The sequence below is a fragment of the Gobio gobio genome, assembly GCF_949357685.1.
Source record: "Gobio gobio genome assembly, chromosome: 3".
In the NCBI taxonomy this organism is placed as follows: Eukaryota; Metazoa; Chordata; class Actinopteri; order Cypriniformes; family Gobionidae; genus Gobio; species Gobio gobio.
Genome location: NC_137099.1, coordinates 56,001,472 through 56,026,392, shown reverse-complemented (window position 1 = coordinate 56,026,392; position 24,921 = coordinate 56,001,472). Strand labels below are relative to the sequence as shown.

General features: G+C 39.7%; 1 protein-coding gene across 2 annotated transcripts in view; it reads left to right on the top strand.

The window, feature by feature from the left end:
- The window catches only part of usp34 (ubiquitin specific peptidase 34), a 90,259-nt gene extending 83,233 nt beyond the window's left edge, over positions 1 to 7,026 (top strand). For both annotated transcript variants that reach the window (XM_079812741.1, XM_079812740.1), the window contains exons 71-77: positions 898 to 1,022; positions 1,104 to 1,227; positions 1,329 to 1,408; positions 4,152 to 4,292; positions 4,694 to 4,840; positions 4,935 to 5,091; positions 5,776 to 7,026. In XM_079812741.1, coding sequence (XP_079668867.1) covers positions 898 to 1,022; positions 1,104 to 1,227; positions 1,329 to 1,408; positions 4,152 to 4,292; positions 4,694 to 4,840; positions 4,935 to 5,091; positions 5,776 to 6,458 — 1,457 coding nt within the window. In that variant the 3' untranslated portion in view covers positions 6,459 to 7,026. The remainder of the gene's footprint in view (positions 1 to 897; positions 1,023 to 1,103; positions 1,228 to 1,328; positions 1,409 to 4,151; positions 4,293 to 4,693; positions 4,841 to 4,934; positions 5,092 to 5,775) is intronic.
- The last annotated feature ends 17,895 nt before the right edge of the window (positions 7,027 to 24,921 follow it).

The following is a 24,921-nucleotide window of genomic DNA, read 5'->3' as shown; positions in this document are numbered from 1 at the left end:
ATCTTGGTGAGTTTTAACGTAAACACAGTCGTAACCAGCTCACAGGAACAGTGTTTGGGATCCATGCGTGCGCGTCAGGTCTTAAAGGGACAGAAGTATTCAAACTACAAAAAGACAAACGATCACTTACAAGTACACATATTCTGAATGCCTTCGGCAGAATTCAAATGAGCCATTTTAATCTAGATTAATTCCAAGATTACGGTGAGATTAATCTAGATTAAAAAAATGTATCTATGCCCACCACTATGTGTATATATATATATATATAAAATAACAATGAGGCAATGATTTTTCATTTTCAAGTAATCATATAATCGTATAGTAGCATATCGACGGAATGGTGTTCTTGATTCTCGGCATGTGGATGTTTTTCACTGCAAGACAAAGAAGTTTGTTTCTAGCGGGTTTAGTGTCTATTGTCGCTAATCCAATGACGCTAGTAGTGACAATTCTCTCTGCCCTATCAGGGATCTGCAGTGTTTACACGTGACATTTTAGGAACCTAACCGAGGTGGTACTGTTTAAGTGAGCTGTAGCAAGCCATGCAGTGGAAGAGCGCCATAATGTAAACAATCGTCTTATGTACATCATGTATTATAACAGATGCCTGCAGAGGGCGTCAACAGCCTGGTGTTGTTACACTTCACAGCAGATCAAATCATTGTTTATTATTGCCTTTTGCGGCATTCACACTGAAACCAATGCTGCCACTCAGTGGGCAGAACCGCAGCCACTACGGCTGATTAATCTTACTTTTTAAATTAATCTTACATTTCTTATATACCATAGCTTTTTGTTAATTGTATGACTTTAGCCGTATTGCTGACATGACATTAAAAACAATGAATAAATGATTAAAAACGTGGTGTAACACAGTTTGTGTGTGTTTTATAGTGTCGTTTGGGCCGTATCTGCCCTGTAGAGAGAATATCAAGCTGATGGGCGGAAAGAACAACATTCGTCCCCCCAGACCGGAGCTCAACATGTGCCTGCTGCCCTCCATGGTGGAGACCAGTAAGGTGTGTATGAGACCAACGGCTGGATCACTGCACACGGCGAGCTTTAGTTGTTCATAGCGTGTGTTTTTGTGTTTCCCGTAGGGTAAAGATGAGGTGTATGACAGGATGTTGTTGGACTACTTCCTGTCGTATCATCAGTTCATTCACCTGCTCTGCCGAGTCGCCATCAACTGTGAGAAGTTCACAGAGACTCTGGTGAAACTGAGTAAGAACGCTTCTCTCTCGGCTCTTGAATCTCTCTGAGTGACTGTGTGTGTGTGTGTGTGTGTGTGTGTGTGCTGATGGTGTTTATTCTCCTGTGTGCAGGTGTGTTGATCGCATATGAAGGACTTCCTCTACACCTGGCTCTCTTTCCCAAACTCTGGACAGAACTTGCTCAATCTCAGGTACATAGATGCAAACTCCTCACCTTTTTGAGATCAAAATAGGTCACTTACGAGATTTGCGTAATAAAATAAATAAATAAATGAAAATAAAAAATGAAAATAAATGCGTCAGAAAAAAACGGGCAAGGCTGAGACATGCAGCAAAACAAAGGAAGCGTGCCCTTGAAATTCTGGTGGCTAAACGTCAGAAGAAATAGGGTTTAACTTATGAGGTGATGTACAAAGTATCCCATATTGATGCATTTGTAGCCAGTGGGATTTTCAGTTTTGGGTGTTATTTGAGTGTCACATTTTATCTGGTTGTTGTCTTCTTGTTTTTGTTTTGTTTATGTATTCAGCTCCCACGTCTATTGAATCCTTTTTTTGTTTTGTGTAAAGGGTGGTTTTGCCCTACATAAAACAAACTTTTTTACCTCTTACCGGTTAGAATTAGTTTTCAGGCAGATGCAAAGATACATAATAGTGTCTAGAAATGAGCATGAAAAGTAAATCTATATAAAAAATACAATAAAAAAAAGTATCCTGACCTCTGAGAATGTTTTCTCTATCCACCCAATGTTCTCACCTTTTTTACACCTCACCCTTTTGCATCTCTTCAGGTAAAACCTTCTCGTTCATCGCTCTCTCACACACACACACACACAGTGCTGATGTAATTAGACACTAGAGGTTGTGTGTTACAGTGATTTTATCACAGGTAAGAGGTGTTAAGCATAATGGGATGTGGGAAACCTGAAATGTGGTAAAATCACTGTCATTGCTTTGAATTATTTATTTGCGGAAATATCACCGATACCACAACAAATTCTGGCATTAGTATCGGCGAGTATTGAACCCATGTACCGATCCAATACCATTTTCTTAAACAAGACCTAGTTATTATGACCGCTAGCTTTGCCTAACCACTGCACAGTTCTTCTGCGAAAAAGCGTTAGCAGGATGTCCGCTGTTTAGCAGTATTTCGTTTCTGTGTGGATGGCGGGCGCCCACGCACACACAGTTAGATATCATGACACTCGCTCGCTGTCTTTGTCCTCCCCCAGTTTCTCTACCTCTACGTGCGTTTTTACAGTCACTATATGAGGACAAGAACGCATAAACCGTCACTTCATGAGAATTTACTGTCATATGAGAATTTACTGTCATATCATGAACACAGACACTCAAAGATCTTCACGGATACCTGTCAAAATAAAAGTTTGCTTTAACGTGAAGAAATGGACAGAATATATTAAGCTACTGTTGTAGCCTAGAGTAGATTTAGCTACGTCTCTATGTAATAATAACACGTCTCTACTAATAATAATAATTATGCCTAGAAGGTTGTAAAGAGATTATTTTCTGATTAATATATCATTTTTTTTATATTCCTACATTTATTTGTTGCACTGTTTTTTATAGTTATATTGTAAAAACCTTTTTCATTTGTGGCTGCATTTGAAGTTATTTTTCGCTTAAGAAAAATGAATAATATTACTGTCAAATGCATGTCAGATAATAAAAATACTGTAATAAATACAGTAGTTCACTGTATGTATTTGTTCATGTTTTATTAAGGGATAAGTCTGAAGCACACCATCAAATATTTCTAGCAATTCTTACAGGGCTAGTAGTATATACAGCTGTATATACAGACACACACCCAGGTATCTCATCTCTAATTAATTAATTTATTTATTTATTGTTAGGCGTACAAAAGGACAGTGAAAATGCACAGTCGCAGTAAATTTCCACACAAGGATAGATAGCAGAGCATATCACTAAACTAGGTTGACTAGTTGTCGCCCCATCACTAGAATTAGATCATTGTTGACCTCGGAAGTTGCAGAAAGGCGTCTTCAGGTCTGGTGTCGTGTGCAGAAAATGTCCATCTTCAATATTGGGCCTGCACAGGTCATGCAACGCACACACACACAAGCTCCCTAGAGTCTTAACTACATATCAACAAAGCACTTCACCAAAACATGCTGATAACATGTGCTTTCTCTCAGCCAGGGGTCCCGACAATAGTACAATTGTATTCATACAATTCTTTAGGGTTTCAGTAAAAGGCAATATAAAATAAAATGAAAGACAAATCCATATTTAATCTCTGGAAACTGAAAGTGTTCGTGCGAAACATCACACACCACCAGGACAGACCCTCAGTCAACACTGAGACCAAATACAAACTTTAGAAATTATAAAGGAAGAAACAGTCATTGGTCCTCTTGATATAAGCAAAATCATAACTGGAAAGAATCATTAAAATCATAATAATTATATAGGAGGATGAATATTGATTGAGGCTTTGATTATGAATTTAATAAGGATATATTGAAGCGGTAGTGGATTTCAGAATCCACCTTTCAGTTAGGAGTACAAAAAAGGATTATGCATTTATTATACATCTTACAAATTACCAAAAGTGCATTACACTAATTACAGAAAACAATATTTTTGCTACATAATGTTTATATGCACATGTAGGCTCTTTTCAAGATACTCGAACACACTTTAAATGAGACACACAACATTAATGACACATTGAAAGCATTCCTAAAAACTCACAAGTTTTAAATATTAAAAATGTTGGTTTTTATTCATATGCATCTATATATCACCTCAGCTAGATGCCTTATGTGAGGACACTAGAGATGGGTCTTCAAGCAGCAGATATTTCAGACACAACTAGAACAAAGCAGCCTCATCCCTTCAGAAGTGTGTGTTTCCTGAAGTCTCTGTCTGTCTCTCTCTCTGTCAGTGTACGATGGCTCAGTCGTGTGTGAAGCTGCTGTGTGAGGATCCGGCCTTTGGAGAATACATGAAATGCATCCTGATGGACGAGAGAAACTTCCTCAACAACAACATCGCCTACTCGTTCCTCACCTGCTTCTTACATAAAGTAAATCCGCACACACACCAACTCTCGTTATGGGTCCTCTCTCGAACACTTGATTCTGATCGATCAGTTCTGTGCTAGTTTCATGTCTCTCGTATCAAAATGAAATAATTGCTGTCGATTATCACTACATTATCATACATAGAGATGATACACTATGGCCTGGTGTCACAGACAGGGTTTAGATTAAGCCAGGATTAGGCTTTAGTTCAATTAGCTTTTATAAACATCAGGGTTAGCATTGCAGAGCTTCATAACCCTGGGTTAAGAACAGGCTCAAGCCCTTTTATAATTACAAGGACCCAAAGTTACGCTTGTTTACTAAACCTCCAAAAGTTGTTCCTTTGCTCTCTGACCCTGAGCCTGTCCTGCTGCAGTTTGAAACTTGATTTGTGTGTGTTTAGGTGCAGGTGCAGGTGTTATCAGGCCAGAGCTGCTCGAATCTCGTCAACGTGTTGGTGACCAACCTACTGAACGAGTACCACAGCCTGCAGCCGGAGCTGACCAATCAGAGAGCAGAGATGAGCAAGACCAGCAGCCTCCTGAACGCAGTCAGTACAGCTCCCTCCTCGCGTCTGGTCCAGCGCTCCACGACTCTTTACTCATCCCTCTCTCTCTCTGTGTGTGTGTGTGTGTGTGTTGAAGGATCTGCGTGCGCTGCTGCTGGTGCTGTCGGTTTACGCCCCTCAGCAGCTGGATCCGGCTCTAGGACCGGCTCTACAGGAGCTGCTGTCCAAATGCAGACTGTGTCTGCAGCACCGCGCCACATTAGAGATGGAGGCCAAGGAACGCAAATCCAAAGGTCTCAACATGCACAAATTATTATTATTATATTTTAAATCAAATTATTCAAAGCCACTCAATTTTTTTTTAAACAATTTGAATAAAATGGCACAAAAATGCATTGAAAAGTATGTATTTCTTGTACATCATGGCTTTTAATTATTTTATTTGAAATCTAATAATCACAATAATAACAACAACTATTATTATTATTATTAATTATTGAATAAAATGGTAGCAACGTCTAGGGGCACCAAAAGGAAGTATGCATTTATTGTTTATCATGGCTTTGAATTATTTTATGTAAAATGTATTATTTATTTAAAAAATAATATTATCTATAAATAAATGTATGGATTTATTTTTAATAAAAATGGTAGCATCAGCTAGGGGTACAAAAAAAAGGAGCATTCCTTGTACATCTTAACAATGACCACATGCACATTTTAAACAATAATTTACATTAATAACAGTCATTTAAAATGACCGAGAACCGTATTTTTGTACATAATAATAGTATTTTATTTAATATGATTTTATTTATAAAGCTCTTTTCAAGGTACTCAAAGATGTCACAACATTAATCGCACATTAAAACATTCCTAAAAGTGAAAAATAAATAAATATGAATATATAGAATGATAAAAAAAGCGTGATTTTTAAATGGGTACAGTTGATGACATGACTTTATTGAATTTCTCAGTGGAAGAGGAGGGCGTGACCCCAGTGAAGCGGCGGAGGGTGAGCAGCAGCGCTGACGATCGTCCGGGAGACGGCGGCGGTGGCGGCAGCAGCAGCAGCGTTTGCCCTCCCTCTACCTCCTCCTCCTCATTGGCTCCCTGTTCGGAGCAAAAGGCGGAGCCCGGGGAAGCATTAACGCCCACCAGCACTTCGGACACTGAAACCCGAGACTCCTCCCTCATCGACCCGGGAACGGAAAACGACCCGCCCTCTCCCGACAGCGCATCCCTCGAGGAGAAGAAAATGGACGCTTCGTCTTCGTCGTCATCATCATCTTCATCTTCATCCTCCTCGCTTCCAGAAGCATTCGGCCGAGCGGACGAACCTCCACCGCAGATAGCGGGAAGAGAGGAGGAGGAAGAGGAAGATGGGCGGAAGGAACCGCAAGAGCAGGAGGCAGAGCCAGAAAGAGAGGAAGTGCCCTCCACTTCCTCCGCCTCCGCAGACTCAGTGCTTTTACTGTCCAGCCTGCCGGATGCTGGCGAGGGGCGGAGCTGCTCGCTCCAGGAGGCGGAGTCAGGCGGCTGTGGCCACGCCCTCGCGCAGGATGCTCTGGAGATGCTGTCACGCACAGTCGAGGCCACTATCGCTGTGGTTGCCAAACTGTCGAACGGAAAAGGAGGGACACGCCCCTCGGCATTGTGACGTTACTTTCACGTCCCTCCTTTTTCACATTTCAACATTTTCGTTCACCCATGCTGTTCAGTTTTGTCTTTTTAAGAGTAATTGAAGTCCGATTTGTCAACTTTTTTTTTTCTTTTCCCGCCCTCTGGCTCTTCATCAGCTGAGCTCCGCATTAATTGAACAGAACGGAAAACGAACGATATCAGCTGGAGCGTATTTTCGTCAAAGGGCAGTTGTTGGTTTTTTTTATATTTGTTTTGAAGTGGTTTGTTTTTCGAGCCTGCAGTGAAACAGGGAAAAGGTTTACAACGTTTTAGTCCCATCAGTGCATAATTTAATTTGCGTTTTTATTCACGTGTATTATTATAATTACGATTGTCTTCTGTGCCAGTTTTGTACTTACAGACGTGAGGCTGAAAAGGCCTTGCTGTGGTTTTTTTTTTTCTCTGTGGTGGATATCAAAAACTATGTTTACTTTGTATATTGAAAAGAAAGAACGAACCACAAGAACCTTGATTCTGTAAAGAATCTTCTAGATGTTGCCTGGCTTTGTAAATGAGATGGTTAAAATATATATATATATATATATATATATATATATATATATATATATATATATATATATATATATATATATATATATATATATATATATATATATATATATATATATATATATATATATATATATATATATATATATATATATATATATATACATATTTCTGTAAGGTATATGTATACAGTATATATCCATTCAAGCGCAGTATACTGTATATATAAATCTACTGTATATATATATACCTATGTTGTGTATATAGAAACTTACGGTGCTCTTTTCAGGCTCAGATCATTTGTGGCCGGAATATTGCACATTTGATGGAACAGTTGGAGCTCTATTTTATTTACCGAAATACATTCCATAATCTATTGGATGTCATTCTTGCGTTCTCTGTATTTGATTTCTCTCTCAGTCTTTCTGTTTTCATTTATTTTAATATAGGATATAACTTAATAAAATTTTAATATGATTTAATTATGAACCGAGTCCAAAAAGCAGGTTGTGGGATGATTTTTTTCTTTCTGTCGTGTGTGTAACTAACATGGGTGTGTTCACAGTAGAATATTAGCGTACTGTATAGTTTACACTGCATTCTTCCTATTATTTTTTTGTATTAACCTATAACCGTAGCGTATAAACATTTCAAATAATAGTATGCATTCAGGGGGAAAATGTTTGTGTTTGTCTTTCAGAACAGATTAATCTAAAAAGTTTGTATAGGGCACATTTTGATATTGAGTATGCCTTGCTAAATCATATTGTGCACTGCATACTGCAAAAATTGTGTGCTAGTATGCTATTCTGAACACAGTCTAAATCTTCAGGGCAGGTTTAAAGTGTGAGGGTTGTGTATTGGACACACACAATGATTGAGAAACATTTTTAAAAAGTTTAATCATTTTGATGGATATTTACAATAAAAGATACAAATTAAAAGCAGTACACAATTTTGATACACAATCATAGCTGGGAGGGTTAAAGTGCAAACGCCTTCTGTTATTTGTAAGATGTCCTTGTGAAAGATAACATTGAAACTTGGCAAAACACAATGCAGTTGAATGTACATATTACTTAAAAGAAATACAATCGATATAAAAGATGTTTATTTGCTCTTCCAAACCCAGGTGAGTCATTCGCGTTCTCTAACGCAAATGGAAACTTAAAGTGACTGAAGTGAAACGTTGCTCAGGCGGCAACGCAAGAAGTGCTCGGGAGACTCGACTCTGGTGTTAGCATCGATGCTAAGCTAATGTTAGAGTACTCAAACAAAAATACATATCAAAAATGTTGGCAATGGAACATTTTAATCGATATTTTTCATTAACTGAAATAAATATATTTATAATCGACGTTTCTCTCCGTCTTGTCACAATGCATCATGGGATTTTAATTGACCCTGAGAAGGATGGAGGGGTTTTGATCCGTCGAGGTGTTTTCAGAGGGCAGAGATGCTGTTTCCGTTTCTCAAATCTGTCTCTTTGCCGGAATCTGTTGTGTTACTAAACCTAACCTGAAAAACAGACAAATTGACACTTTTAAGCTTTTCAATTCCACAAACTGAATATTGTCCGATTTCAACTTTATCTGATTCTGAATCGAGTGCTTTACCTCTCTGGCGTCTTGTGTTCTGCTGTCAACAGAAGAAACACGTTCAGTCAAACATCTCAGAACAAAACTAAAGCACACTTTGTATTTGAGGACATTTTTTTAAACAAGTATGAGAGCAACTGTCTGCATCTGCTCTTTAACAATGTACTGGCACTTACCTGGAAAAGTTAAAACCTTTGTCAATACTCCTCTTGGGTGTGCCAATATCGAAGCTCTCTCTTTGAGAATCTGTGTCCTTTATTTTCTTCATCCTGAGGCAGCAAAAAATAATATATAATCACTAAGCCATTTTTCCACTTTTAAAAAAGTTTACTCTCAATAGATTTAGTCCTTTTGAAAATCAATTACTTATTTTTACTTCTGTAATTTGAGATATTTCTGAGTGTTACAGCAACTAGACAAAATAAAGCTGCAAGCAGCAATTACGGGTCCAAGCACAAAGAGGAACAATTAGCATTTTTGGAAATTTCATTATCACTTTTGACCACAAGGTGCCGCTGTCTTGAAACTTTTTGAGTACGTCCAGGGCATGGTACCAATGACACATGCAGAGTTTCGTAATGATACATTAATGCGTTCATAAAATACAGTATTTCAGGACAAAATTTTGAATGGCCGACGGCCACAAAAGTCAATATGGGAAAACTGGGCATCATTCGACTTGGCATGACGCACTGAATCAGAAGAGACGGTTTTAATTTTGGGCAAACCATTCAGAAGTTATAAGCAAAAACAGCCATTTTTCATATCTTCGGACAAGTGGGTGGCGCTGTGCCAAAACGCTGCATGCAGCCTCAGGTCATACTCGTGATGACACGTACCAAGTTTGGTCTGAATATGCTCAAGCATTGCGGAGATACAGCGTCGCATCCAATTTGGCGCGCTCTTCATCAAATTTGTTTGTACGTTATTCGAGAACGTTTGGGTTTATCAAAAAGCTTTTGATAACTTTTTACCAACATGGTCTGAAGTTGATCTGGTTAAATGTTCATGACAAATCGTCTAGAAGGAGTTCGAAGTTTTTTTTTTGGTGGGAAAATTGACATGGCGTAAAATGACGTCACAGTATAATTGTCTTGAGCCAAGGAATAATAAGAATTGGACAGATTTTATATAAGCTGCATTGCCTATAACAGCCTAAAACAAAGATTAAATAACTGTTTCATTAGTGGTTAATATACAACGATCAGGCATAACATTATGACCTAATATTTTGTTTGTCCCCCTTTTGCTGCCAAAAACAGCCCTGACCCGTCGAGGCATGAACTCCACTAGACCCCTGAAGGTGTGCTGTGGTATCTGGCTCCATTATCTGCAACAATGCTAAGGTAGGCGGTACGTGTCAAAGGAACATCCACATGGATGGCAGGACCCAAGGTTTCCCAGCAGAACATTGCCCAGAGCATCACTGCCTCCGCCGGCTTGCCTTCTTCCCATAGTGCACCTGGTGCCATGTGTTCCCCAGGTAAGCCACACACACACACCCGGACATCCACATGATGTAAAAGAAAACGTGATTCATAAGACCAGGCCACCTTCTTCCTTCTTCCAGTTCTGATGCAGTTCTTTCGGCGGAGGTCAGGGGTCAGCATGGGCAGCCTGACTGGTCTGTGCCGCCCCATACACAACAAACTGAGATGCTCTGTGTATTCTGACACCTTTCTATCAGAACCAGCATTAACTTCTTGAGCAATTTGAGCTCCAGTAGCTCGTCTGTTTGATCAGACCACACGGGCCAGCCTTCACTCCACACGTGCATCAATGAGCCTTGGCCGCCCATGAGCCTGTCGCCGGTTCTCCACTGTTCCTTCCTTGGAGCACTTTTGATAGAGACTGACCACTGCAGACCGGGAACACCCCACAAGAGCTGCAGTTTTGGAGATGCTCTGACCCGTCGTTTAGCCATCACAATTTGGCTCTTGTCAAACTCGCTCAAATCCTTACGCTTGCCCATTTTTCCTGCTTCTAACACATCAACTTTGAGTACAAAATGTTCACTTGCTGCCTAATATATCCCACCCACCAACAGGTGATAATCAGTGTTATTCACTTCACCTGTCAGTGGTCATAATGTTATGCCTGATTGGTGTATATAAGACCTAGTTCAGGGATCGCAATCTATGGCACGTGTGCCCACATTGGAACGTGCAGGGATAATAATGTGTTTTTGTCAAAGACTTTGTCCTGATCGGATTAGGAACGATGATCAAAACATAGATGGAGTAGATCGAGTCCATCAACACGACCAAAGCTTCACAGTCTGTGGTTTTCTCTGTAACGTTAGACAGTTTTGATTTATATGCTGTTGAATGTTTGATGATCACGTTAGCTAACTTGTGGGTAATTAACTTGTTCTGGTTTATGCAGATCTTCATTTGGTCATCTCGGCATCTGCCTACCATATAACAGTAAAAACATAAACATGGGTTGCCGGAAAAACTTTCGTGGAAGCGTTGTATCATAAATAATGGAATATCTTGTCATTGGCAGGGAAGGAGTTTACGTAAATGGGGTGGATTTTGTTTTGTTTCAGGACTATGTTTATTCAGTGTGAGCCAGATTGTGTGTTTGAAATCCAAAGACAAAATGCCTTCTAATAACTCACCTAACGAGATGGACAGTCAACAGAGCGATAAGTCCCACCATGCTCAGAGCCAGGAGAACACTGAGAGCGATGACGACTGCTGTGCTGGAGTCTCCAGAGTCTCCAGAGATTCCTGAACCTTCCTCCACTTTGATATCCAAACCGGGACCAAACACCTTCTCCAGCTCCACTTTTAAATCGTTGTGATTACTCTGCAGTTTCCTGTGGGAGTCGACACAATGATCTATCAATGATCACGTCCTGTAAATGATCTACAATGGAAACCTAGTCGGCATGCAGGCCAGAGGGTTTAAAAGCAGAAGTGTGAAGATCATGTTCATGTGAAGAACACGAGTTCTTTATGAATATATTGCAGATTGCACATTTCCTTATAAGGGGCAATGACATGTATTTTTGGTGTCCGAATTCCTTATTTTCCTAAAAAGAATTTTAATAAACACATGCCATATATCAAATTGATCTACAATATTTCCTTTATAAGAAACCCTTTTCATTTTTTGGAAATTCAATGCACTTGTGGTGTTTGAAAGACCAAAAATGTCAGGTGGTGCGACTATCCGAACGTACAAGCAGAAAACAAAACTGCAATAAAAAGATTCATTTTCTTAGTCAAATTCTTAACCCTCTGGGGCTCTTCGGTCATTTCTGACCCGAATTTTTTAAAAATAAGAAATGGTAAAAATCGTAGCTTCATCGGAATGGTCTGAAACTTGGTGACTTTATTGGTACTTGATATATGAACACCCAAAACAATTGGGGACAGGATTTGAAAAGTCTAAGTGGTCGTAAAAAATAGTCACACTCAGGATCTTCGGGTCAAAAATGACCCCCATAGGAAATGAATGGGAAATTGGCAAAAATATGCCCGCAATACATAAAGAAATGGAAAGGGAATTTACCATGTGATATGCATTTTAGACACTACAATGATTTATATGTATATTGTATATCTATATTATTTTAAATGAACATTTGGTCGCACCACCTGACATTTTCTGGGTGGTAAAATCAGAAATAATGTTTAATAATGAATGAATGCTGTCTTAAAAGCTGTAAAACCAATATGAATCAACATTTTTGGGACATAAAAAGGCATTTTAAAACTGTTTTGCTTAAAATTATTATTTTTTTTTATCTTAAAAACCTTATTTGTCATTGACCCATAAACTGATATCAGTTGAACTTACTCTTTGACCTCCGTGGCTTGTATGATGGCGCCACTGGAGTCCATGGCGATGAAGCTGACGTAAGTCTTGGCTGTGGAGTCTCTGAGAACGCTGCGCATCTCATTCCCATTCTCAGCTCTCACACTGAGGATTTTCACAGTCCAGCCTAAAGCTTTCTTCATGGAACTGAGACAAAAACGTACCAATGAATCGTTCAGTCTGATTTGGGAACTGGCACAAGAAGTTTGTTGAGAAGAACTCTGAGTGGTTGTTTACTGACCAAAGTCAAAATATCCCACCCCTAAGTCTCTATAATGTTCTGGTCTCTAGATATCCTTCAATGGAATACTAAGTTAAGCTAAAATTAATTTAGCTCAAAAGAATGATTCATTCAAATATGATGGGTTCTCAAGGTCAACTCAATGACCCAGTTGCAGCAGCTCTTGAGATTATGAGTGAATAATACAGTTTAAGTCTTTTTCTATTGCTATCTAAAGCCCTATTCGGACAGTAATTGTATCTCGTGTGGTCGTATGGTATTTTCATCATTTACGGGCTAGTCTGTGATTTTATTGCCGTCCGAATCCAGAATGTCTGTTTTTCTCCCATCACCCGCGTAAAAATCCATAGCCCCTTTACTACTGTTTTGAGACAAACATCAAGGTTGTGTGGTAATTTAATTGCCGTCCGAATCCACATCTCTGAGTTTTCAAGAATATATCACTTCAGAATTCACTGTTTATATCCTTTTTGACCACTGCAGAGCACCGTACGGTTAGGCCTGTCACGATAACTACTTTTTGTATCGCGATATATCGTCCCAGAAATAATTGCGATAAACGATATTATTGTAATTTTAAGACGCTGAATATATAATCCTAATATAACAGCATAATAATGCAAGTAGACCTACACACTTTCAAATGACAACTTTTTAATTCTTTAGATTATGAAAATTAAGGGTAAAAAATATATTATCCTAAATAAAAATAAAATAAATTGAATAAATAGTAACTAAGCATTTTCCCTTGTGAAACGGCTTTAACACTCGTCATTCTGCGTTGACGGAACAGGGGATTGCGGCTTTGAAATCGAGTCCATTTGGGCTTATTCTTCCAAACTGTCAGTAGTTGTCAGGAAAACACTGTAACGCCTCAAATGGCGCCTTTTTTCACCTGTCGATAACCGCTCTGTGTCTGAAGGAACTGCCCGAGAACCACTTTCGCTTCCGTCACGCAAAACATACAAGATGACGGCACAATCGAGTAAAATGTTGGTGACATTCATTATCATGTAAACATAATGGCCGATATATTGCATCACAAAAATTATTGAGGTCATGTATATATATTGTGCGATATATTGATTATTGCGACAGGCCTAAGTACGGTTGCGCTTCGCTGTAATTTGGATGCATTTTAAAGATCTGGACCTTTATTACTGAAATGCTGCGCGTTTTGTGATCCTGTTGCGCAGGATCACAAAACTCGCTCCTCCATCGTGAACAAATCGCCATCCGAATGCACAAGTTTTATCACTGAGGTGGCATGCAAATGTATTTTTACAGACTTCCACGTGAGGAACAATTACCGTCCGAATAGGGCTTTTGGCTTTAAAAGACTTCGAATGGTTTGGTCTTTTTTTTGGAGCTTGATAGTCCCATGGTCACTGTGAACTGTTCAATGGAAAGGAGCTGCAGGGTAATTTTGACCAAAACAAAAACACGTTCCTTTTGCCTTAGAGTGGAAAATCATCAGCATCATGGTTTAAAATAGGTTTAGAGTAAATAAGGACAAAATAGGTGCATTTTTGGATGAACTATTTGGGTAAACACATTTCCCCTTACTCCCCTTTCTCAAAACTCATTAAATCAAACTATAGAGATTAAATTTCCCTTTTATCCCCATGCAAAGTGGGCTGGGAAATGGCAATTCTCCTACTCACTCTTCAATCTCTGATATCTGCTTCTCCACTGTGAACACGGGCTGGTTTAGGGAGATGACCACGACATTGTCACTTGCACTTTCTTTCACGGTAATCTGTAGGCGTCAAACACAAGAGCTTGTTTTGATCTTTCTTCTTTGCATTGACTGCTTTGTTCTAGTGCTCTGTTCTCAATTGTAATGCCATTGGTAATCTGAAACAGTCTTAGTCTTTCTTCTCTCTGTGTTTCTGCTCACCTGTACTGTTGTAGTCGTGAACAGTCCATGTTTATCAGTGGCTTTAACCCGAAAGGTGGACGGATTGTCTCCGAATCGGGATGCATCCAGTACGTAGACCTGACCAGTGCTTGCCTCCACATCCAGCAGATTTGTGGACTCCAGCAGGGAATACTGCAGTTCGGAGCTCTCGCCCACATCAGGGTCCGACGCCTGAGGGACACACAACCACATTTCAGTTACACGACTACAAAAAATAAATTGTATTAATTGCAATGAACAATTTGTCTAGTCTATTACTTCTAATATACATAATTTTGTGATTTGTCGTGTATTTCCATTTGGTAAAATAGATGGATATTAGCTTAGATGCTAATACTATTTCAGACGTCAAACCAACCTGAAGACTGCCATGATGCTAGGGTTAAACCCAAATGTTTTTCAAAATGACTAACTCTATTTGTCAGCAATAACTACGGTGATGCTTACCTTAGCAAACACCACTATATATAAATAGATCTGACTACATCCATTGCATGTATATCTGATGTCTTTGCCCAGCCACACTTACCTGGACCTTCACTACAGGGAATTTGTATGGAGAGATGCTGAAAATTTCCGCTTTATACATTTCAGCGTCAAACACAGGAGCCTCATTCACGTTCTCAACCTGAACGCTGACCTGAAGATTGGGAGAGAAAGAAAGTCAAATGAAAATATAAATGAGCCCTGTGGCAGCTTTCTTTAAAGAAGAGAAACATTGACTTTAAGTGTTGGCACAGTAAGACTTAGGCCAGAAACACATTCTATGCAAATATGTGAATGTAAACACTTTTAGTTTCAAAAGTTACACTGAAATGTGTTCGAATGCAATTAATAAAAGTGAAAGTGACATGTGAAGGCCAAATATGGTAACCCATACTCTGAATTTGTCCTCTGCATTTAACTCATCCAAGTTAGTGCACACACATTAGGAGTAGTGAGTAGTGAACACACACCCCTGCGCAGTGGGCAGCCGTTTTTGCGATTGGGGGGTTAGGTCCCTTGCCCTTAAAGGGCACCCCAGCCATTTCCTGACGGTATTGAGAATTGAACCCGCAACCTTTGGGTTACCTCTCGAACCATTAGGCCACGACTGCCCCCATAATACTACAAAAGCTTTTTGTGCATTCTCAGTTCCAAGAAGTGCTAGGGTGGCAATTGTCTTGTGTTGTCTTCAAAATGTCAATTACTCAACTCATTTTAGCTAGCTTCCCTTATTAAAACAAGAATAATACCGTTGTCTCTGCAGTGTTTGGAGGAGCTCTGGAGTCTATGGCCTCCACTGTGAGGATGTACCACTCCTCTTCCTCCTTGTCCAGCAGTCTGAGAGCTTTTATGGTTCCCTCACCATCCACAGAGAAGACATCCTCATGTGACTTTATGCTATAGCTGACCGTAACCAGTGGACTTCCTGTTAATGCCTTGACCTTGCCCACTATTGAAGCCACAGGTTCATTCTCCTTTATTGTGAATTTGTAGGAGGAACTTTCAAAAGCCACACTCTCAGTGAGAGAGACCATTTTGAAGTGGATCAAGACTTTGGCTACAGAGAGAAGAAATCATCAAATCAGATTTTAATACTGAAGGGGGAATTAACTGCTCACATTATGCAAACCAAGCCCAAACCTTCATCAGATTCTGGTGGCGTTCCGTGATCTGTCGCTGTAGCAGTAAGGTTTAGCAGCGTGTCTTCTGTGACCTCGCTAAGGTCAGAGGTCAAAGTGATGTCTCCTGTTTCCGCATCCAGTGCAACCATTGAGGAGTCTTCAGAGAAACTACAGAAGCACAACATCCATGCATCTGTCTTAAAGGTGTGATGTAGTCAAGTGTGTTCATGGTTTTACCTTCATATTATTGATCCTGAAGAAATGGAAGCTCAGTCTTAAGCTTACCTGTAGCTAATAAGCGAGTTGTTCCCGGCATCTCTATCTGTGGCAGAAAGCGTCAGCAGCACTTCTCCAACCTTAGCATCTTTAACCAGAATGCTTTTGCTGTAGGTGTCGGAGCTGAAAACTGGAGCGTTGTCATTGACATCTGTGATACTGACCCTCACCGTGGTGATGTTCTGCAGAAAATGAACCCAAGACCCCTTTTGTTTTACAGACCAAAAGTTTCATATTTGCAATGTCTAGTATCTAACTTAAGGATTGTACTAGTATCGTGTATCTATAGTTTTGAATATCGAAAGTCGGATCCTCTGTCCAACATCTTTAAGAGTAGCCTACTTATGCCTGCTACAGACTGTTTTTGATATGGATCTAATAAACTTGACATGTATGTAGACTGTATGCTGATGACATCTATTGAAGAGTAGTCTATGACGCAAGTTAGCGTAGAAGAATAAAACCTCATTAGCATGCGCTAGTGGTAAACAAATAGAGCAAGATGAATCGCACTTTGACAACTGTGGTTAATGTGAGCTGAAAAAAGACATGGTCATGACTAGGGAAAAGAGCCCAGCTTGAGATGCCAATTTTGCAAATGGAGCTTTAAGGTAAGTAGTTTTAAGTTTTAGCGTTGATCAATACATGTTGTCATTTCATGATGCATTTTTATTGGCTAGTCAGTAGACGTAGGTCGTAGCATCAAACACACTGTGAGATGATAATGCTAAACTTCTGACGCTGTCAGAAAATGATCACAGGCTATCTTTGGTCACAAGACCGTAACAGTGGCCATCTTTGAACCTCTCTCACTGTACGACGTAGGACCACCATTTAGGAGCTTCAACCACAGAAATCACCACAATTGGTCATCTTTCGTCTTGGACAGCCCAAACCCTGATCCTGGAGAGCTACCTTTCATTAGAGTTCAATTCCAACCCGGCTCTAACACACCTGCCTGTAATCTGTAATAGTCCTGAATACCCTGGAAAGCTGGTTTAGTAAAGTGGGTTTAGGGTTGGAGCTCAACTCTGGAAAGTAGCGCTTCAGGGTTGGCTACCCCTGCTTTAGAGCAAACGAATGTTTGTCTAAGTCAAGGGCTAAGATCCTGCAGAGTTTAGCTCTAACCCCAATATACCTGGACCAGCTAATTAAGATGTTCATGATTACTTGGAATCAACAGCTAAATGTTTCATGACAAAGATTGGCTAAAGTCTGTAGGAAGGTAGCTCTCGAGGGACAGGGTTGGCTACCCCTGTTCTATGTTTTCTAGATTGCGTGCTAGTATGTGCGTCAAAGAAAACCCTGATGATCAGATTGGAGCTTGCATTTTAAGAACATTTTGCTATATTTGCAATAGGCACCTGCAGTCCGGGAAAGGACTGTGGCAATGCCATCTGAGGTTGTGATTAAGAATGTACCAATCAGTACAATCACAAAACTGTATTGAAGTACACATTCACATCACAAATTGTACAAAGAAAAGGAAATTACATTTCCCTGTGGCATCCCATGATCCATAGCAACAATGAGCACATCATACACATCCTGTGTCTCCCGATCCAGCTCCTCAATCGCTAGTAGAGTTCCATCCTATAGGGATAAAATAAAGGAAAGGATAATTTTTTTTTTTTTTAAAGATCTAACATTTTACAATACATTTTCATGTTTTTAGATCTAGGTCCTCACATCTCTGAAGCTGAAGAAATTGCTGTGCGAGGAAGTAGTGATGGTGACACGTCCATTCTCTCCGATGTCAGAGTCTGTGGCTAAGATTTGGCACACCTCTCCAGGTGATGAGGGTGTGTACGCACCTTCCTGAATCTCAATGGTCTCTGGGAGAGGAAGGAATTGTGGGTTGTTGTCGTTGACGTCCAGAACGGTGATGATGACCTGAGCTGTGGAGTTTAAACCATCGACAGGCTGGTCTACAGCTACTACCTGAGAAAGACAAAGGAAGCATCCCATTTAGAGTGAATAGTCATCCGGAACATTTTGTAAAAGAAATGAACGTGATTGCTTTGTACCTCTATATTGTAATTGTCTAGAGTTTCTCTATCCAAGCTGGCGTTGCTCCGGAGTGATATTACCCCTTGACTGTTGATAGTGAAGGTATCGCTATCCATGATAAAGTGACCTTTAGAGAACCCTCCCTAAACAGACAGAAAACTAGAAGAGGTAAGTACATCAAAATAGACGTGGAATATTGGCTTGACAAAGCCTTACATGGTTAATTGTGAAGATCATTTAAGTCTTGTGTAGTTTGCCTGCTTTTCTTCTCACCTCATCCGCATCTGTAACCTCCAAAGATACCAGAGCAGTTCCACCGGCAAGGTTTTCATAGACAGACACGTTGTACTGGTCCTTACTAAAGACAGGAGCTTTATCGTTAACGTCCTCCACCCACACCGTTACAGTAGCACTGCCAGTGAGAACAGGGATTCCTCCATCTTGTCCCTCCACCTCTAAAGTGTAGCGCTTAACTTTGCCATAATCCAGCTTTTCAGCAAGGATAATGGCACCAGACGCAGCATCAATGTTAAAGACGGATGGAGTTGAAGAAGGCTCCTGTTTGACAATGTGATAGGTCACGACAGCATTTGCACCATCATCTTTGTCTGTGGCCATGACATCTACCACAGCTGTCCCTACTTCAGCATGCTCAGATACTGTGCTCTCATATTGTTGTTTGGAAAATAGGGGAGGATTGTCGTTAATGTCAGTCACGGAGATGTCCAGATTGGTGGTGGTGGAACGTGACGGGCGACCCTGATCTTGGGCAGTGATCACTAAATGGTACTCATCTTGGGTCTCCCTGTCAAGGGGAGCTGCCAGAGTTATCACTCCAGTTTCTTGGTCAACATTAAACCTCCCAGCACCTCCCAGGAGAGTGTACCGCACTTCTCCATTAAACCCTGCATCCGCGTCCGTGGCTGTAACGGATGTTATATCATCTCCCACCGTGTGATCCTCTAGTACTGAGAAATTAGCAGGGGGATTTTCAAACACTGGACTGTTGTCATTGATGTCCAGCACCTCAACCTTGACTGATGCCTCGTCCCGGTTAGTTCCATCCGTTATCGACAGCTGCACAGTGTAGTTGCTCTTCTCCTCAAAGTCTAGTTTGAGTTTGGTCGAGAGAACACCTGTATCCTGGTTTATGGAGAACTTGTCAGCTTCGGTCTCAACTGTTAAGATGACAGGAACAATGGGATTAATGGACAGGAAGTCCACCTGTGAACGAGAGAGAGAGTACACATTGGTTCATGATTAGACTGTTTACCAGATTTCCACTGTCATTGTTACTGTATGTGAGAACTCAAACATGATTAACATTTAAAGGAACGCATGCTGTGTAACAAGCCTTCTGATTGTTAGTACATACTCATTATTTTAGTGTGTTCCTTACACAAAGCTGTCAAATAACTTCAGAAGACTTGGAATATAGCGAACACGTCTTTGAGGGTCTTTTTATGGTGTGCTTTTTGGAGATTGACAGTTGTATGGAAAACAAAAAAGCTTGAACACTTGTAAATTTCTCCTTTTGTATACCACAGAAAACAAATATGGGTTTGAAACAGCATTAAGGTGAGTAAATAATGACAGAATTTTCTTTTTTTAAATTTTTGTATATGGGACTGTCCTCATATACCCTTTGACAAAAACTAAAAAATTTCAGAACAATCGTTGTTCCATGTTTTTTCCTGTTTTAGCGCCACCAAGTGGCCAGGATCTGCCATTTTTGCATGTGTCCTCAGACTGAGCAGATACCCAAGTGTACCAAGATTGTTTTTTTATTTCTTTAACTAAAGATTTGTTAGTTAGCTGGTTGTTATTTAGACCATATTATTGTATATCAGTTACATGGACCGTCCCTCAGGATAGAAGATATAAGAAAAATATTTGTGCTGTAAGGACCTTCACAATGTCTGCCCCTGACTGATCCTCCTCTACTTGTCCCTGGTAGGTCTTCTGAAGGAACTGAGGATGAGAATCTCCAGGTGCCTGGACAGCCACCATTGCAGAAGTTGATCTGCTTATAGCGCCCCCTAATTGTATGAAAGGAAGTGCAGAGGTTTTTAAGCCAACAGTAATGTATCAGCCATGTGTAGACTTGGTCGGCCAACAAAAACGTCATATCCGTGTATGCCGTGGGGGAAAACAATCCATTCAAATGAACACGTTTAGACCTTGTTAGATGCATTATCTTTACTTTTTGTAATGATTACGTTTGGTTTTTGCTTGGTGCAATGCTGAAAGGTTGCTGTGTGAAAAAAACAATCTGAAGTTTTATACCACCGAATAACAGACGGAGCCGTTCGTCAATTCCGAAAGCCTGTGCAATACGTCCATTACAATTAAACATTTGCACTACATGAAGATCATGTATTATTGTACAAATGAAAAAATAAGACATTTTATTACTTCAACGGCAAAGGTTTGTTTAACAAAACACCAATATAGTCATAAGTTTGTCACGGGACTCGAACTGCGTCAAAAAGCAGTCAACTTGTCATTAAAGCAGTTTTCACGCATGCTCACCCAAATATTACACGTCATAATAGCCTACTTTGTCTTTTGATGAAGACGGTTGCTACAAAAAAGCAAAAAACGTAGCTATTTCCAGTCATTTGAGATAGTATTACACTGACATGTCCACTCCGAATTTTCTTTGTAAACTAATTCATTCGTGCATGGCTGTACTAACAAGAAAAACGAGTAAATAAACAGATAAAGCTACATGAATGCAAGACAACAGAAAACTGATGGATGTCTAAACTTGATCTAAACCAGTGTGAATGATGCCAAACAGCTCCTCATATAACTGGATTTTAGGCTTTTGACTAATGTTTGTTAAACGTGGCACTGCGGTATATTAACGCTTGACATTAGCATTTCATGTCTATATTCTAGCCCAAACAAATACATAAACAAACGCCCTTTGCATTGCACACGGCATAAAAACATTTCATAGCACAAGTTTTATGATCATTTTAAAACGTTAAATGTATGTAATACATAGGCCTACATTAAATTCAGGAACACTGAATAAACATATTAATTGAAAGACTGGGTGATTTATGAAGTAGGCAAGTAATATTTGTGGGTGTAGCATGCATTTTGACGAGAAAATGACACCTCTGGCCATTGCGTTGGGTCGTTTTTCCAGTCACAGATCCTGTACGGACAATCCGACCCAATACGGCTCAGTTTTTCTATATCTTGTTCTGTCGAGCAGCAGAAGTGATATAGGCTATATTGGGTTAACACCATGCATTTCCAGTGTGGGGAAATGGGCTGTTTTCCCCCAGGGCGACTCCGCCCCCACGCCACACCCCCAGCTATGACACGACGCCGACCAAATCTATAGACGAGTTTCCTGAGTGAAATAGGTGGGCCTCAATAAAATTATAACTTACCATCTTTTGCAGTCACATAGAGTGAAAACTCAAGGATTCTGTTGTCCTCCAGTGGGATTGTTTGAACTAGCGTGATCTCACCATCATTCTCATTAATGCCGAAATAACCGTTCTCATTTCCAAACTCAATGGAGTAGCGGATTTCGGCATTTGGACCTTCATCCAGATCTGTTGCTTCAACCTTACATGAAATATATATGTACAGTATGTTTAGTTAGTAACTTTATTCCAATGTTTATGGTATAGTAGTCCTCTTATAATGACATAATGGTTCCATAATTTAAAGCGATTACATGACTCAACAAAACAATGATTCATCACCTTGACAACTTGCATTCCAATAGTCTGATTGCCGAAAACTTTGCCCTGATACTTGGTAGTTGTAAACTGTGGACTGTTATCATTCTCATCCAGCAGGACGATGGTGACGTCGACTGTTGCTTTGTTGGTGGAAGGAGGGTTTTCTTGTGCTTCAACCTTTAGATTTTGGAGAGAAAATTGTCGTGCTTATTATGCAGATGTGATCATAGTCTAATTCTTCATTTCTGAAAAATCATAGTGATATCTAAAGATAAAATGAGGCTTATTGTTACTTGAAAACTGAAGCTGGTTGTGGTTTCTCTGTCTAGGTCCGCAGAATTTTTCACCAGAATTGCTCCATCAGGCCCAATGGAAAAAGGTACAGATTCTGGAATAATCCGGAATGTGCCTACAAATCCCCCCTAGAGAAAAAGTCACATAGTAAGTTCTTTTCTCATGCCCTTTTTTTGGCTGAATCTCACAATAATTACATTACTTTAAAAACAGACAGTGATGTTTTGAGGAACAGTACCAGGTCTGGATCAGTGACTGTTGTCTGAAGGACAAACTGATCCTGTGGTGAATTTTCCAGAATAGATACGTTGTACTCATCCTGGTCGAATTTCGGAGGGTTGTCGTCCACATCCTCAATGGTGACGGACACCACAGCGTTAGCCGTCTTACTGGCATCATCCTGCTGAGTTGCCTATTTATAAAGAAATCATGAACAGAGAATATAAGCAAACACACAATACCCTTCAGATTCATGAATGTCTTAAGAAAGGTCTGATACCTGTATGTGAACATTTATCTGGTCGATTAACTCTCTGTCTAGTGCCGTTCTCACAGAGATGACTCCACTGTTTGGGTCAATGTCAAAGTTGCTTTGATATTCGTTTGGAAAGACTGGAACAGAAATGTGGATAAAAGATTTGTTATTATCAAAAACTTAATGCAGAATTTGAGTACATTTATTTATTCAAATAGAAGTGTTTTATTCGCTGTGTAAAGTGCTCGATTATTGTTTGGTGGAATTTTTATTTCCCTCCATATTATCGGATTTTAAAAATGCGTTTCACCTCTAGCTCTCAGAAATCTACAGAGAAACTATATTTGGACACAGTTGGAGGAGGTTATTTAGATTAGGACGCATGTCATGTACTGTAAGTGTGTTGTAAATCTTTTGTCAACAGCACCTGCTGTTATGCTGTAAACTACAGGCGCGTTGATGCCCGTGTCGCCATCTTGAGCTTTTATGGCCTTGGGAGTGATGTTTGAAAACTGTCCTACCTGTGCATGGACAGAAAAGACACGGAGGGTTTCATTTGTTTGATCAGACATGCGTTTAAAGCATTGATCATGATGTCATTTACCTGGTTTTCCTCAATGGATGCCTGGTAGAGGCTGTGATCAAAATAAGGGTTTAGATTGTCAAAATCTTCAACCATTATTGTAACTGTTGTGGTGTCATTGAATTCTCCTATATCCTGCAAAGAAACATATTTCATCACTATCTACCTTCAAATTATAATTCATCTAAAAATTTAAATTGTGTAATTTGTTCCTGGTCCCCATCCACTTTCATTGTATGGAAAAAAGCAGCTTGGACATTCTGCTAAACATCTCCTTTTGTGTTGCATGACATTTCATTTTTGTGTTTGATGTTTAGTGATCAAAGTCAAATGCATGTGGGACTGGTAGGATGTCAGAGAGTTTGTCTTTACTTTAGCTTGCACGGTGAAGATGTACTGTGGAGCATCGTTGTAGTTCAGACGTTGTTTCAACCTGATGTTACCGTCATCTCTCACTTCAAAATCATCTGGTGCTGGAGGCTGTTAATAGAGTGGAAGTGAGTAATCCAAATGAAAGTTGTGCTTACTGAATAATCATATGTATTCTTTAGTTTTCTTTCCTTTAAAAGGATCTGCATGTATCAAAACTCTTTAAACAAAAAAACAGATGAAATTGGGTATGATTATTTTAATTGGTTGACAGCCCTATTGGAAATTTTACTTACAATTAAATTACATCTAGTGCCTGATATACATTATATATTATATCAAATATATGAGAATTGTTCATGTCTTACCAGTATAGAATATGTAATTTTGTAGTTTTCTGCAGAAACATCTGCATCTTCAGCCTTCACCCTGAGCACATCTGAACCCACAGACAGCGTCTGGAATGAAAGACACGTTTATAAAGAGATGTGAGTCTCTGAGTGACCAAACACACGACCGCTGTATAAAGACGAGACATTACACACACCTCTGACACTGTGGTGCTGTATGATTTACTCTGGAAGATCGGAGGATTGTCATTGACATCCTGAACGTTTAATGTCCTGACGTTTTTCAGCTGAAAAGCACAATGAAGACTTTATAGTGAAGGTTTATGTGCTGAATCTTTGTCTTATTGAATGATTTGATAATGTTATTGTTTAAACTTACCGACGGGTTTGAGCAAGTGAGTGAATAAAACAAATTCCCTCCTGACTAGAAGAAATAAAACACAAAAAGAGACATATGTGGCACTTCATTTCTTTATGAGATAAAAAAAAAAAAAGTAATACTACCAACCACATCAGAATGGGTAGCGGTTGCGGATTTAGCCTAAACTAGTTGATATTGTTGATTGTATTGGTATAAAAATTGAGAAAAAGGAATGATATATATACTACTTCTTCTCTCTCTCTCTCTCTCTCTCTCTCTCTCTCTCTCTCTCTCTCTCTCTCTCTCT